Raw genomic sequence first — 17,144 nt, 5'->3', positions numbered from 1 at the left:
GTCATCCGTATTTCACAGCCGACTGCAAGAGGGCAGGGCCCACATGCTTAAGCGCCCAATAAAAAGGCCTGGCAGGATGTTGCAGATCGTAAACCGAATTTCAACAACCCTCCTGGCACCCCTCCCTCTGAGGAAAAGAAGACATTCTGATGCTTTATTGGCAATTAATAGCGCTGGGTGGAAAATGTTTGGTGGCTAACTTTTATTGTGTTGTAGTAATTTAACTCCTTGTGATGTGGTTTGGATGTATAGGTGTTTGTTATTGTGGTATTGTGTTCGTTTTTTGTAGTTATAATGAGGCGTAATGTAAAGACAGTCAGGACAAACAGCGAACACTAATTCTAAACCACATAGGCAATTTTCAGTTTTCAAACTACCAGTTCTGTGGAAAAATAAAGATGGAGTTTTATAATGAATTGTAAAAATATATACACAATTATTATATAACATTAATATTACAGTTATTTTATAGTGTTTTTAGACTAATTTCACAGTATTTTCTTGTTCTGAGACTACCAATCGATTAAGTCAATAAATGTCATTCAAAATGTTGGATGGTTTAATTCATTTGCATAAATAATCAGAAACTGTCCATTACAGAAGAAAAATAAAAAATTCAAAATTAAGCAGTTCATTTGAACTCGTAAATGATCAAGGAAGTCCCTGTTTGACTTTTTTATATATCTTTCAGCAACATTTATTTGAATTTACTGAATTTTTAAAGTCTCTTATTTTTTAAGAATACAATAAAAATACACAAAAAAGTTTAAATATTATTACAATTTAAATAAATTATTGTTACATTTACATTTTTAAAATGCTTTGCCTTTTCATATATTTTAAAATGTAATTTATTCTTGTGACGGAGCGATGCTGAATTTTCAGCAGCCATTTTTGTCTTCAGTATCAACATGATGCATCAGAACTCACTGACCCCAAACTTTTGAACGTCTAAAGCGCTTGTTTTATACGTTTGGCAGTTGTTTAACAAAATCCCATACATTCATGTGTGGTGACACGATACCTCTGAGGATGTAGTTCTGGTAGTTTTGATCAGCCTCGGCTCCAACTTTAATAAGACACGTGAGTCCTTCTGCCATCACAAACTCATGCACCAGATCTTTATCATCCTGCAAAACACAAGCAGCAGAAACTCAATGCATGTACGAAATACCCACAATAAATCTACGCAAATACATATATATTGATGCATCCTACAGAAAATCAAGAAAATCACACTCCGTAACGTGACCAAAATATGGTTTCATGGCAACACACTTTGAGGGTGACAGAACAGAACTGCAGAAAGGCCCAGTTGTGTTTTCATAAATGGGCTTGATTTCAAACTGACACAGCCCAAACTGAAGCTTATGAATTCCTATCTGTCAAACGCTCTGTCAGCATTTTCTCTACGCTCCCTAAAGATTCCTCCTCCTACACCAACACATGTTGCATTGTTCTGCAAAACTCTCTGTCCACCAGGTGCTGGGAGCTTCTTAAAATAACCCGAAAAATAGCCCAACATTGCTTTCATGAACGATTTAAAGGTCAACTAAGAAAAAGAAAACCATTCATTTAAAAGTTTTAACCTATGAAACTGCATCGCGAATTTAAACTTCAAATCAAATTTCCTACGCAATCCTTAATCTGAAACTAATCTAAAATACAGAGATTTAAAATAACACAATTATTCACAGTATATTTCATATAATTAAAAAAAAAAAAAAAAAAAAAAAAAAACACTTTGTGATATATTTGCAGAGATATTAAAACGCACTTGTGCAGAGTGTGTTGTTTTATAGAGCTGTCTTGGACTCGTCCCTGTAGACTAAGCCCCCCCTCCGGATCTCCCTCACTGCGCACTTACAGTTTTAAATCCTTTTCACTTCCTAGTCATGGAAACCCTTTTTGTTTGGGCTTGAGTAAATTTAGGTTGCTAAGTGCTGATCGACTGCTTCCCTGCAGTAAAGAGCCCATTAAACACACCGTAGAAGAGGTGTGAGGAGCAGTACGTGTCTCCGCTTGATTTATGGCACTCGCACGCACACAGGCCCACGGCTGGGCACACTTCACTAATTCTCCGATTACAGCGCGCATCCTTCCTCCGTCCCGCGTGTCATGTGTGGAAGCGTATTTCTTCTGCTTTGGGATTCGCACGGACACACCCTATTGGCTGATCTGAAAATGATTAGGGGTGTTGGATTTGTGGAATTTATATTGGCTCAGCCGGTCTGTAATGACACAGTATGCCCACGTCTGGAGAAACGCACTTTTTACGGCACATGCAAAATATGCTTAAACTCACGACAGCATGAGAAATGCAATTCTTACCACAATTCTTCCTGAGTCGAGCGATCAATCAGATGACTGCTCATACATAATGTTCTCAAGTGATTCATACATCTTAGATTAATATGCAGGGGGATTAGGAGGATCATGAGATCCGTTTCAATAAATGGAACTGCTGAATTGGAATTCTTGGAGTCCTGGCTCTGTCCGAGTGTGTGTTTGTGTGCGTGTGTGTGTGTGTGTGTGTGTGTGTGTCAGTGTCGTGGGAGTAGCTAACTAAAAGTAGCACTTTTACTAACCAAACTACAATTAAGTAGCAGCTGTTTTGAAAACAGTGCAGCTTAAACAGTAGCAAACTAATTTTTCCAACTCTTTCCAATTTCAATTCGCTAAACTGTATATATTTCACAAACTGACTTTATTGTATATCTCAAAAATATTTACCTTATTTGTAATTGTGCCTTTTTTGAATTGTGACTTGCACTTACCTCAAATTAACACATGGTAGTAAAATTGTGTGTATATTCCTTTAAAAAGTTTTTTTTTTTTCTACAATTAAGTGGTTAATGTGGTTGTAATGAATCATTTAATTGTTTTATTTAAATCTGACAGTAAATGGAATATGTAAAGTCATATATTATACTGTACAAGTCAATACAAATATATATTAAATATAGTAATATATTTAAGCCGTACTTTTATTTTTAAGTTTGTATTCAGTATGGTGCTAGTTTCTTCAAATGAAAGTGACTCACAGCATCTCTGGAGATGAAGTTCATGTGTTCATGCCGTCATGTAGTGAGATGCAGAGGCCAATAAATCACTGCGAGTTCATGTGTGCTTCAATATTCGTATCGGTCTTTAGCAGGTGACGTCACACTCCCGAGAATCAAAGTGCATTCTGGCTATCGCTGCCATTTGTAAGGCATGAAAGCCAAGATGTTAGTAGTAGAATTGTCTTTTTTGAGAACATTTTTCAAAATTGCTTCAAAAATGTAAGTTCTTGTTGCGTTAAAGTCTGAAATAGCAAATTACGTGACAATCATACACATAAATATCATACATGTTTGTTTACCCTCTGCGTTTTCATAAAAGTAAGAGATTTTTTAAATGTGCCAACATTACATTCGCATACACTGAACCCTGCCAATAAAAGGAAAAAGCATTATCTGAAGTAACAATGCCATTTTAGCTTGCTTCTACAAGTCTTTGAGCTCTTTTGAGGATTTATTGTCACTTGCGTTACATGGAACTCACTCATACTCTCATACTACATTGAAAAAAAGACAAGATTTGGTTATGAGATGCAAATGACAACAATTGCAAGTTTAAAAATACTGCACTAAGTAAAAAAAAGGTCATAAAGGTCTTGCGGAAAGAACTGCGGGTATATAAGCCTTTATTCATTGTAATCTCAGTAATTATAATTTCTGTAAAAAGAAAACATTTTTGGTTTGGGTGTTTGTTTGCGTGTGTGTGTGTGTGTTTACTTTCAAGTACTAAAAAGAATTTTATATACAATTTTATATACATCTTATCCAGCTCCATGTGTACTTAGTTATTTTTATTAGTATTTTCCAGCTAATTCGTCTTTAGCATAAAAAGTTAGATTTACTGTCGTTTAGCTACAATTCAGAAGCTTCCCCAGCAAAGCTGTGTATGCTTTCACAAAGCTAGCATGTATGTTTATGTTTGTTTCTGCTCCAGAGTATTTGTGTATGTTTATGCATAGACTCTGGCAGGTTTAAATTACGCACTTGTTGACAGGTGTGAAAGTTTCAGGTGCTTTTGCCATTAAAAATGCTAAAACTTTAGTGGAAAGACGTTTAGTCTCATACAACACACACACACACACACACACACACACACAATGCGGTGGTCAGACATGGTTTCTCTAGAGGAAAAACAGTAGCTTCCAGCACAGCTTTAAAACCAATCAATGATGGAGACTCCAGCTTTGGTATCTGGCAATTCCTGTGCAGTGAGAGAAATTCCAGCTGAAACATGCATGAAAACACAGACACACACACACACACACACACACATGTGCTGCTGACACAAAGACATTAGCAGGTGCTCTGCGCTAACGCTAGGTCGAAGTGGGAAAGCTTACCTGAAAGATTTGCTTGAGAGAGAATAGCGCTCTTCGCAGCTCGCGTCCGGTCGAATTGTAGAGCTTTTCTGCAGGAGGAAGCAGAGAAAAGAGATTTGAGTTGATCTCGTGTGCTTTACTTTATAACATTTCTAAGGCTAGGTGGAGGCTTCTGGGCTATTTTAAAATATTAAGGGACATATGCTCCATAATTTAAGGACTGCATTTTGTTTCATAGTGTTTATTGTACAAACTGCAGTGCTTCAGTCTGCCGGCGTGTGGCAGGCTTGAGCAAAATAACGTCTGTGAGCATTAGCGCAGTAGCTAAAGGCAAACTCAGCCTCTGACTCAGCACCTATATGAAATAATGAGCATGCAACTCTCTCTCCTCTCTCTCTCTCTCTCTCTCTCTCTCTCTTCATCTCCCTCTCTCTCTCTCTCTTTATCTATATCTCTTTATCGATGGCTCTGAGGAGCTGTATACAGAAACCACAGGCCGAAGCTCACAACATACTATGCTCTCTCTCCATTTCTCTTTCTTAATGTGTCCCCATAGAGAACTCTCATTAACATTCCGACCCCAATATTGGCAGGCTGAGAGTCCAATTTAATCTTGCCTACTGCTGAGTGTGTGTTTGTGAATGTCAGACTCTCTCTCTCACTCTGTGTGTGTGTGTGTGTGTGTGTGTGTCAATGCAAGCTTTCGCATGTGTATATAATTATACGCGTGTGAGAAGCGATAATAGTCTAACTAGCAAATATTACACCAAAGCAATGTCATCTACACAATATGTAACTTTGCATTAACTGCATAAAATGTATAGTATATAGTGGACACGTAACATGTAAGCCTAAAAAAGTTACTTTCTGACTGCCAATTTGTCTCGCATTTGGCTCTTACTGAATCAATTCTGGTCCCGGTTTGGAGAAAATAAGTTCCACTCTAAATCCCCAATCGCTAAGACAGGAAGAGATGAAACTGCTAACAGGCTTCATCGCTAATAATTACAGAAATACAATACTCCACACAGGAGCGCCATATCCACCCATTTTATAAATATTCGCAAGTATTTGAACTGAAGTCTTGAGTTTATGTGCCAGAGAGGGATTTTTCTTCCGGTTTGGCTTTATAATTTTGCCGGCACATTTCCAGAGCTTGTTTTCATATACAGCAACGACGGGGTTTTGTGTTGGGTTTGACAGGACCACACCACTGTGATTTACCTCAGGCATATGTTTCTGTTGTGGGCCTCAACAAATCATGTGGAGCAAAGACAAGAACCGCATGAACCAAAGCCAGTCATCTTACTTTTCAACCAATGTGTCAGAACTTTAATCTGGCTTTACTCAAATGTAAATCAAAGCCACCTCTAGGGAGAAAAGACCTCTGGCACACCTGTACACCTCAAGATCCAGATTTAACGAATAAAACAATTATTTAAGATAAACAAGCCTCTTTACAACAACTAGACAAAAACATCCCCGAAAAAATTTAAAATAAAAAAAATAATCAAACTGAACTTTAAAAGATTAACAAATCATTTTAGTAATATAAACATTCCTTTAAAGGGACCATGTCCTTTTTTAGTGTAATCAACAATTCTCGCAACAGATAGTCAGCATTTTGACCTCTCTCTAACATATGTGACCCTGGACCACAAAATTGAGATTTATGCATCATTTGAAAACTGAATAAATAAGCTTTCCATTGATGTATTGTCAATGATGTTAGGATAGAGCATATTTTTATGGATGGGATATTTGGCCAAGATACAAGCATTTGAAAAGTGTGTGGGTGCAAAAAAAGCTAAATACTAAGAAAATCACCTTTAAAGTTGTCAAAATGAAGTTCTTAGCAGTAAATATTACTAATCAAAAAAATTTTACAGTAAAAAAAAAAACAACAAAATCTAAAATTCATACAAGACCTCTTGAAGAGTGGACATACAGGCTACAACAGACTTGATGAATGATCTTTAGACCTCAGCAGCATCTGGTGGTAATTTGTTCTCTTCATTCACATTTAATGCTACGTCTTTTAACATTACTCTCAGAATCAACATAAACAACAAAAGCGCATTCTATTCAAGCAACCTTGGACTTCAAGCCTCCTTCATCTGCTGCTGTCAAGAACCTTAAAACCTTCATCCATCCTTTCCTCTCTCTGTCTCTCGGGTATTTTTCTGATCCTGCTGGAATAGAGGAGTCGAAAATGACTGCAATCTTTACTCAGGGGCTTCCATATTTGGCCTCACTTTCTCTCTTTTTATTTTCATGAATCATTTTCTCATTCAGAACTCAAGATTCAGCATTTTTCTCTCTAACTCTACCTCTGATTCACCAAACCGGATTTCAACAAACTAGCATCTTCAAGACTACTTTACAAGAGCTTGCTAGTTTGCGCTGCATCACTGGAAATATATTTTAAAGCATGGTTTTAAAATCTGCTACCCATTAATATTTTCTGCATTATGTATTTATTTGTTTTGCAGCAGGGAGAATCTACACCCACTCTGATGGAATAATTTGTTAAGACTGATTCATATCTATGACATGTGAGTCAGTCTTTTTTTGAACGATTCATTAAAAGAACTGCCCCAAAACAGAGATTTGCAAATAATTAGCTAAATGAGTCAAGGTTTGGCTGAGGTTTTACTCTGCTGGTGGATATCACAATTCAGTGTTTCCTATGGAGAGAGAATGTTACAAAAACAAACATTAATAAGAACTGTCATTTGTTCAGTAGTTGCATTAAAACTCTCACAACTTGTATTCCTTTTCGCACAAAGTATGATTTGCACATAAAAACAAATGTGCTTTTAAATCACTCTTGCATTCGTTAAACACTATCAGAAGGTTTAGGGTTGGGTTTGGTGTAGAGGATATTTCCAACAATTTTTAACGACACTCCTTGAATATTTGAATTATGAACCAACGCAACATGCGCCTGAAGCAACGTAATACAAACACAGCAATACATATCAACATAATAAATAATTGGCAAGGTCACATATTGAATTCGCGATTTAGCGCCGCTCAGTAGACATTCACTTTGAAAAGTTACGAAAATAATGGGGCTGCTGTGCAGAAATGTCTTAAGAGGCACATATTTCGAATGAGTCTGGGTTGTAGTTTTCAGTGTTTTCTGATTCATTAAAGAAAACCGACTCATCAAAATCATTTGCTTGCAGGCTATACTGGTCATGCTGTATATTTTTGATTCTTAAAAAAAAAAAGGATCATAATAGTCATTCCTTGAGGAATCAGACTATAACGATCATGCTAAACTGCCTCAATTATTGTTTAGAAATAATCCTATATTAGTTAGGCCGTATGTTTTTGATTCACTAAGAGTCTATCGTTTAGGAATCAAATGATTTAGGAATCAGGTTGGATTGATCAAGTTTCATGTTTTTGATTCAATAAAAAGAATTGGTTAATTGGAGTCATTCATCCGTTACGTTCCTGTTCTTCTCGCATTATCTCACACAACGTACCACCGACGAAATCACTGTCTCTCACGTTACCCAGAATTCCTCCTCTACTCCACTATCCCCTCACCCCAGACCTCAACCGTCCAGCTTTAAGCCTGTAAACTGGCAGGCTGGCAACAGAGCTCTGTGATCACTGGAGGATGAAGGGTAATGAAGAGTAGGGTGAGCGTGGGATCATTTCTCAAGGACCCTCTTACTGCCACATGGCCCAGCGATCCGCAATCAGACACGCACTGATTCAGCTAATCTCCAGTTCCTTTCTGCGGTTTCTGGATGAGTCTCGCGAACGTGATGATCACAGAAGATCACACAGTGACAAACACACTCCACAGTCATAAAACCACGATCACGACACGGCTCTTGTTGTATCATGCAATGAATCCCTCGCTTGGAATGCGTGTGTGAGACCGGCTCAGTAATTTTGCTACTGTGTTTGCGTGATCTCTCTATATGCCGGGTCAGAAAGTCTACTGTAATTCAGCCCTACACAGACTTTGTCCAATAAACCTGTCACAGAGTTATTCCCGCCTGTCATACATCCATATCTGCAGACAGACACACACACTTACATACAGTATACAGACACACACACAGCACAGGGAGAGTGAGGCCCTACTTTAATGAGAAATATTTCAGCTCTGATTAGTTCCATACCAGCTGGCAGGGATAAGTGCCCGCAGTACTGTCCTCTGTCTCATCACGTTCAGGATGAAAAATAATAATAATGGACGGAGAGAAAGAGAGACAAAGGAGCCAGTCAGAGAGTGAGAGACATAGAAAGCAAGGAAAGAGATGTACATATTTACAGTGTATATACAGTGGTCATAAAAAGTATTTGAACACTAAAATAAAATAAACAGTACTTCTAACATTAACTGATAAACTTTGCTTTGAATTACATTACTTAAAATACATTTTGAACGTATAAATGTACTAATATGCTAATAAGTTTTATTTTGTACTTTATGTGGTATAAATACAGAAACATTCAAAATAAAATAACATAATTCTAACAAAATAGAAATAATTGTACAGATATTAGGCTGTATTTATTGTGGTGTAGATGCAATACAAAAAACCCCCAAAACAAAGCAGCACTGTCTATTTGTCTGCTCTAGGCAAGTTTAAATTATTAACTGTGACAATTATGCAACAGAAGCAAACGTTGCTCTAAAGGCATAGAGTGCGCAATAATTTGGAAAACCCACAATTTTCAAAACTGTTTAATGATATTATGTCTACTGAATGAGTTTTGGAAAGACGTTTCATTAGAATAACGGCCATGTGTCTGTTTTTTTAACAACAGCACAAACCGAGAACAAACTGTACCTCACACATTGTATCCCTCCCAACCTTGTTTTCATTCCAGTCAAAAATTATACACACCACTAACTACAATCTATTGGTGGAACCAATAGAGCACTTTGCCAATTCACATTAAACGCTAAAAAGAAATATAATTGTGGATAATAAGATAAATCAATATTTGATCATTTGTTTAATGAATGAAAATGGGAGGCCAATGTTGTTTTTTAGACTTTTTAACTCTCAGTGTATAACAAAAACCATTATAACAAATGTTTTTTTGTGTCAAATAAAAGTCATACAAGTTCGGAAAGATGTAAGCGTGAGACAGTTTGGATTTTGGGGTGAATTAACCCTTTAAGAGTGAAAGTGTGTGTGGGTTACATGTGACCTGAGGCATCACAGTTCAAATACTATCATACCTGCATAGCACACCTGCCGCCCCTCAGTGGCCCTTATAAAAGCTAAAGGGATGGGATACAAGGATGAAAACATGAATCAGCGTTTACAACTTTACACCCGTTTCAGTGCTTTCTGAGGTACAAGGTCACGTCTCCTCTGAAACTGGCGTGTGAACGCCTCTGTCTGATGATAATAATAATAATTATCAAGCAATAAAAGCACGAGCAGTAATTTTGCTGCCTCTCAGTTGCCGTAGGGGCTTCTGGGAAGCGATACGGTGGGATCTGAATGAAAAAAAAATCTGAAAACACAGTCTTGAATAAAATCTCCATACATGGTGAAACTTTTCACTTTCACTGTCAAAACTTGTTCAATCCTCGTAACAGGTTGTAAAAGAACCATTCTTGAGTCAGATTGCTTCAGTGAATACTGAATAAAGAAACCAGTTTGACCGATTCATTTACAAATGATTCACACGATTCAATTAATGACTGTTTTGGTTCTTATGGACTCACGTCAGCTTAATGGAAGGGAAGATTATGAGTGAATAATGCTCCTAAATTTCAGTTTGTTTCTTAACTCAAGTTACTGTATGATTTTAGAAGACTTTGAATACAGTTTTTGAGTTGTGTTGATCACATTTGTAAGATTTCAATAGTGCTTTTGCATTTATTTTAAAGCCTGATATAGCTCCAGTCTCCATTCACTGCATTTGGATAGAAAAGAGCAGATGTATGAATTATATGGGTTTGATAAGTTATATGGGTTTGGAAATATAGGTTATTAAACGATGACAGAATTAGATATTTAAATTGAAATTCTAAACTTGCTGCTCTTAAATTCATCCGTGCATATGTTTCATTATATTTTTTTTCTTGTGATATTTAATTAAAATAACAAAACTTGATAAAACTGTCAAATGTCAGGCATCTCCAATTATTTTATCAGCTTAAACTCCGCTGCTTGAAGTCCATCTCAAGCTCCAGCCATCCGTTTAGTTTTTCCATAACCCATGTCATTCGTATTCCCTTAAAAACTCAAAGGAAAAGATCTAATGCTACTTCAGTTCACAAATTTAAGAAAGACAAAACGTACGAGTCTCTTCAGACCACCTGCATTATTTTCTCTACCTCTTCTGCTCTGTTCTTCATTTATGGAGAGAAAACAGGAGTAATTACAGTGAAAACCTCCCCAACGTGAGTGTGGGCTCGTAACATGCCGCTTTACGGCCTGACAGGCTTCTCGGCTTTCATCCCCTCAGTCGCTCCAAACATGGACTGGGTGATAGGTCAGAAAATGCAGATAAACACAGGCAGGTGGGAAACATTAGGCAAAAATGCAGGTAATGATGAGATCACTCAAAAAGTGGAGGAAACCAAAACCGGAGAGGATTTACTGGGTGAGGCAGCGACGTGTGCGAGAAAGAAGGGTTTAAAGAAGACGTTCAGCATACACTTGAGCAGACAGCTCTTCAACACAGTGTGTGGAAGCGGCTTTTTCATTAATTCGTTCCTGCCACTTGAAGATTGTTCAAATGAATCGTGCTTTGATAAGAGCCAGATGGAAGTCTGGTAGTTGGCGTTTGACTAGTTTTAGCCAAGCACGGGCCACACGAACAGAAAACAGCCAAAACGGCCACGGCTTCCACGAACTGTGAGCCATCACCTACCCAGAAATCAAGAGAAAATCGATAACAAAGCAGACTACCCTCCTTCAGTTCGTTATACATCAGCAACGGAGGCTTTCCAAGAACGGCTCATTCTTTTTATGGGAAAATTTTTGACTGGGAACAGAAGGCTTTGTGAAGGATTCACGATCAAAACGCCACCACGCCTGAATTTAAATAAAGCGTGAATTTGAAAACAACTCGTAAAACATTTAAAACGGGGCGGATTAAAAGACTTGAAACCACATTAAGAAAAATGCAAGCAATTAGGAGTCATGTGTTGGCATACTACGTGGAGTCTGAGGATTTGTAAAAAAATATTCACAGTGCGCAGGGATTCATAAAACAACCGGCTAATCTTTGATGTATGGAATATGGTAGGGGTGGATGATCAGCAAAAATTCAGGATCTATCACAAATGTCAAACCAAAAAATAATATTTTATTTAAGCAATTTAGGTCGCACAGGCAATAAACATTGCCAATTACCACACACACACACACACACACACACACACACACACACACACACAGCATTCATTTAGAATTCTTCACTTCTGAAGCAGTAACTTGTGGTCATACTTTAAGGTCCAATTCTTATGATAACAAACCATTAACTATGACTTTTGCCTCCCATTCTAATAAGCAACTTGTTAATAGTGAGAATTGGTCAAAATACTAAAGTGATACCAAACTTGTTCATTTAAATCTCTATTATAACAAATAGTAATAAAATATAATAATAAACAGTATCCAATCAACGATCCAAAAAATGAAGTTTTGCAAAGCAAGATGCTGATACACTAATTTGTGTAACTGTATATTGTATTTTAGAGTGATTACTTAAAAAGAACCAGGATAAAGAGCCATCTATTTGCGCTCATTTTAATCAGTTCAAATTCAGATCAATCCATTCAAAACAGTAACACTTAAAAACAGGGCACACTTATTTTCTATTAATCATGACTTCTTAATTTGCTACTTATTAATAGTTAGTGCGGTAGTTGTTAAGTTTAGGTATTGGTTAGGATTAAGGATGTAGAACTTCGTCATGTAGAATTAGGCATGGCTAATATTCCAATAATATGCATGATGACCCTAAAATAAAGTGTTACTTTTAAAGCTTGTTTAGACAAAAAAAAAAAAGATACTCAAAAATGTCATCCACCCCAATATTTTACGCACGGCCTCCAAGATGAATCATTCCAATGAACAAAGATCACTTGTGAATTTGGTGTCGAATCCAGTTCTTGCTTTGGAATCTGGAGAGTCTGTTTTATGAGCACCAGACTCAGCTGTAGGATGCAGTTACAACACAAACGCACCATGCTGATACATGCTGACTCAACTGCACTCGTGTACAAAAGCTTTCTCTTCCACTCCTCTGTATGCCAGCGAGGACTGTGGAAACACGAAACCCCTGCTGAATAAGCCAGAGCTGATCGCCTTTCCCTTTTCTGATATCTTACCCTGGGATCGTGCTCGTCCGGCATATCTTTGCGAGGTTCCCATCAGACTGTGAAAACCCCTCGACTACAAGTTGCCATTGTCTCTGCAGGAAACCTGAGACAGCCATTATTTGTGTGTTAATAGATCACTTATATCGTAAAAGTTCTACCCAAGTGACAAAACCTTTTAATTCTCAAATACAAAAAAACAATGCAAAAACTACGTAAAACCCCTTGTCACGCCAACAAAATTGGGGAGAGGGAAGTCATTTTAATTGTTACCAAGTCAAAGATGGAGCTGCTTGTGGACACATACATTTATAAATGTGTAATAAATGCAGCAACGCACTATATTCTGAGTCTTCTGAAGCCAATCCATAGCTTTGTGTGAAAAACAGACAATTTGGTCATAATTTATGGAATATTGGGGGAAAACACATCATTATATTACATAACAAAAACAATGAGATTTTGTTATTATTATTTTTTTTTTACTTTTGAATTCAGTAAATATTATAACAAATAAATACCAACTGAATTGCTCTAATTTGGGAGCGTTATGAACATTTTAATTTACATTTATTAAGTAAGGATTCATAGAACTGATAAAACTCAATCTCATAAAACTCAAAAATGACAGAGAAAACATTTATAATGAAAAGCTACACATTAAGATTCTTTTAAAAAAAATCATCAAAAAAAAAAAAAAAAAAAAAAATTCTGATATAAACATATATCATGGTTCCCACAAATATATTAAGCATCACAACAATTTTTAACAAACAAAAAAAACGAACAAACAAATAAATATGTCTGACCAATAAATCAACTTATAACCATTTCTGAAAGATAACCTGAGACTCAAGTCAGGAATAATGGCTGTTGAAAATTCAGCTTTGCCATAACAGAAATAAATGAAATCTTAAAATATATTAAAATAAAACACTTATTTTAAATTTGAACAATAATTTACTGTATTACCTTCAATAATTTTTTTATCAAATAAATGCAGTCTAAAATATTTTAAAATAAAACACTGTTATTTTAAATTGTAACAATAATTCACAATATTACTTTTAATATTACAATTTTTATCAAATAAATGGAGCTTAAGATATATTAAAATAGAACACTGTTATTTTAAATTGTAACAACAATTCACAATATTACTTGCAATATATATATATATATTTTTTTTTTATCAAATAAATGCAGCCTTGTTGAGCATTTAAATTATTACATAAAACATGTATATCATACAAATTTCACCACAAACCAGGCCCTCAAAAATATGTTACAGGCAAAGGAAGTACAAACACATGCATAACCATGTTAGATTTCCTTGCCCATAAACATGTGCCAGGATATGGAAGCACATGCGCATGGTATAGACTTTAGTTAGAGAGTATGTTTAAGAGTGTCATTCAAGAACAACAGATCCACAGGGTGCTGCATCAAACGTCTGGAGCGTGGCCAGTCAGTAAGAACCTTTGGCAGCTCCTCAGTCGTCCTCAAAAGCTGTAGCGCTCTTGTTGCAGTAACAGATGCTGAAAGTACTTAATTGCATTTCAAAGCCCTGCGGTGCATGGCCCACTCCTGCATGCACTTATTTTCATAGCTGGAGTCTCGTAAAGCGCTGCTGTCCCCAAAAAAAAGCAGGTGCTCGCAGCCGCAAAATGGAGATTAATCGTAGAAGGGCCCTGGGTTTGGGTCGACGAGCTGTTAGAGTAACATCAACCTGTTTTCGCTCTCTGTCGTTTGATCAGGAGTGTTTAAAAAAAAAGCACATTTGATGGACAGATTTCTGTCACTGGATGTGAATTTCAGCGTGGTGGTTTCTTAAGAGTTTAAAGGAATGAGTTATAAGCCAACACAACATCAGGAAATTGGCTAAAATAGAGATACACACATGCCACGATTTGTATCGGAAAACAGATGGGGATTTTATACACACACACACACACACACGAGCACATAAATATACACACAAGCCGAGAGAGTCATGTATTTAAGACACCTGGTGATACTGGAGAATCATCCAAAAGTTTGCTCCAGTTTTCCAGTACGTAACTGTCAAAACGCTGCAGAACTGAACCAAAATACGGGTCTATACTTTCTGGGTGACTTATCTGGAACTTTCACTCAAGGCAACGGTTCCTTCTTTTCCTAGAAGATGTCATAATGGAACATAAGTTCATCCAAGAGCAAAATAGTTTTGATAAGCTTTATAGATCCTTTGTACACACAGATCCACTGACACGGTGCCATGAAACCAGCGTTGCTCTGAACAATATTAAATTGGTTGTTACACATTTATTTGCATTCATGGCCGTGCAGTGGGACAGTTTTGCACATTTGCAATTAAAAAAGTAATATTGAAAAAAACAAACATTCATTTGCCATAATAAATGTGCATTAAACCCTATACAAGTACTGGAAACAAAACACACATATAGTTCAAATAGTTTTTTATTTTTCCATACACCCATGATGCATTTCTTTAATCAAAAACATACTGACCCCAACTTTTCAACTGGTAGTTGTTGTTGTTTTTACTCAATATGTTGTCATGTGATAAGCAAAATAATGCTCAGTCTTCAAAATAAATCTCTCGATGGTGAGTTGTAAACCCTGATAATGCATTATATTGACAAGCTAACCGCACAATACTCTTTCAATAGATCAAGGTATTTGAAAAAAATACAGTCTATCCAACCTGACATCCTCCTATGAGACCCTCATTTTGTCAGCACACACAAGATAATGCATCCCACCTGCAGGATTCATTGATTCATTCAGCATCTCCTGTCCACTGATACAGATCTCCACGACGGAAGACAGGAAGGGTCCAATTTGGAGCATTTCTGAAGGGTTTCTCAAGTCAACCGCTGATCAAAAACATCTTTTGCACTGTCTACAGTATCTGCAGAGCAACAGGACTCAACCCACCCTCTCCCTCATCAAAAGCAACCCTACCATAAATCACATAAGCAGTCTCTGTTTTACACAGAACAATACAGGACAGTAACTCTGTAATCTGGGCAGGGGTTTTGTGCAAGAATGCAGATCCTTTAAGATGGGACTCTGGGATCAAACACGGTCATAAACGGGGTACATCTGCCGCTCAGGCCATGAGAGGGTCCCCGTTTCCATTGGGAATGAGGAATAAACAGAGACACATGTTCGACGACCGTGGCTTCTTGCGAATGGACATACACGTGCAGCAGCCACGAAAACGAGAGAACTTTCACTTGTCAAAAAGCAAACAGGTCTCCACGTTTTCATAAATGTTATAGTGTGAAGGAGAGAAGATCTCTGGACAAAGGAACTTGTCGGATTGACGATGTTCCAAGAAAGAAAAAAGTTCCTGTGTCATTTTGCAAAACATGTTACGAATGGGAATTAATTGATTCCAACCTTTAAATCAAAGGGAATCAACTTCACTTAGTTTGAAGTTTTAAATCTGTGTTCCTGCTTGTCGAATATAGCATATGACTGACAAATATTGATAAGTGTATATTTTGGATAAAGTTTAGCACCTAAAACATTGTTCTAGGTGTCTAAAGTATATAAGAACAATAAATTAGTCTCATAAATTTCATTATTTAGGGTGAAACTGCCTTATTCTGTGGTCCACTGGGAGGTTGATGGCGCTCTAGGCTAGTGTTTAGCTGTGTGCTCAAATGCTCATGAAGAGGAACGGTTTATGCTTTTATCCACTGTGAACATTTTAATTTTATGAATGATTATTTTATGTTCAAGCGGTGTGTGTGTAAGGAACTGTGCAGCGCCATCTGCTGTTAAAACTAAGCTCAGAATCAATTCCAGAGAGACTTACAATGCGATAGATTAATCATTTTATCGTGACACCCCTAATAATCGCCTGAGATTATCTACTTTCATATAGTTTGTATGTTGTTGTTCCTGCTATGACGCTGCAGAAATAGAAACCACTTAAATGGAACAATTTCGTGTCGCCGTCATAGCTACTTAGGATGAAATCTCAGGAGAGATCTTCATATTATTTAGTCAGAACAAAATTAGTTTAATGATATTCTAGCTTTTAGTTTCTAAACTAAGTAAATAATAAACTAAATAATGGAACAGCCTAGAACTTCACTAAACAATGTCTCTAAATATATTAAACGCAACTAAAAAGCAGAAAATTAATTGAGGTGAAGACTACAAAGTAATTCAGAACATTTCTTTCCCCAGACTAATTAAAACCCTCTTTTTCCACATCCTTGCCACTCTTGGAGAACTTCGACGTCTGGTTGGCCAAACATAAGGACTTATTTCGGAGCATCTAATTGTTAATAAATAAGTATGAGCCATGCTGTTCGTCAACAAAAAAAAAAGCATCTGTCTTGAGACAAGGCTCTGGGATTGGCCGTGAGCCCATACTGACACACAGCAAGGGGACCATCAATACTACAGAGTCCTTCAGCC

General features: G+C 36.9%; 1 protein-coding gene across 1 annotated transcript in view; it reads right to left on the bottom strand.

Moving 5' to 3' along the window:
* Window positions 1–17,144, bottom strand: part of fhod3b (formin homology 2 domain containing 3b) — a 136,762-nt gene that overhangs the window by 51,932 nt on the left and 67,686 nt on the right. The window contains 2 exon segments of the mRNA XM_043260340.1: window positions 1,025–1,130; window positions 4,403–4,470. Of these exon segments, the coding sequence (XP_043116275.1) occupies window positions 1,025–1,130; window positions 4,403–4,470 (174 nt within the window).

The sequence above is a fragment of the Puntigrus tetrazona genome, chromosome 16 (genome assembly GCF_018831695.1).
Source record: "Puntigrus tetrazona isolate hp1 chromosome 16, ASM1883169v1, whole genome shotgun sequence".
NCBI lineage: Eukaryota > Metazoa > Chordata > Actinopteri > Cypriniformes > Cyprinidae > Puntigrus > Puntigrus tetrazona.
This window is presented reverse-complemented; position numbering and strand designations above follow the sequence as displayed.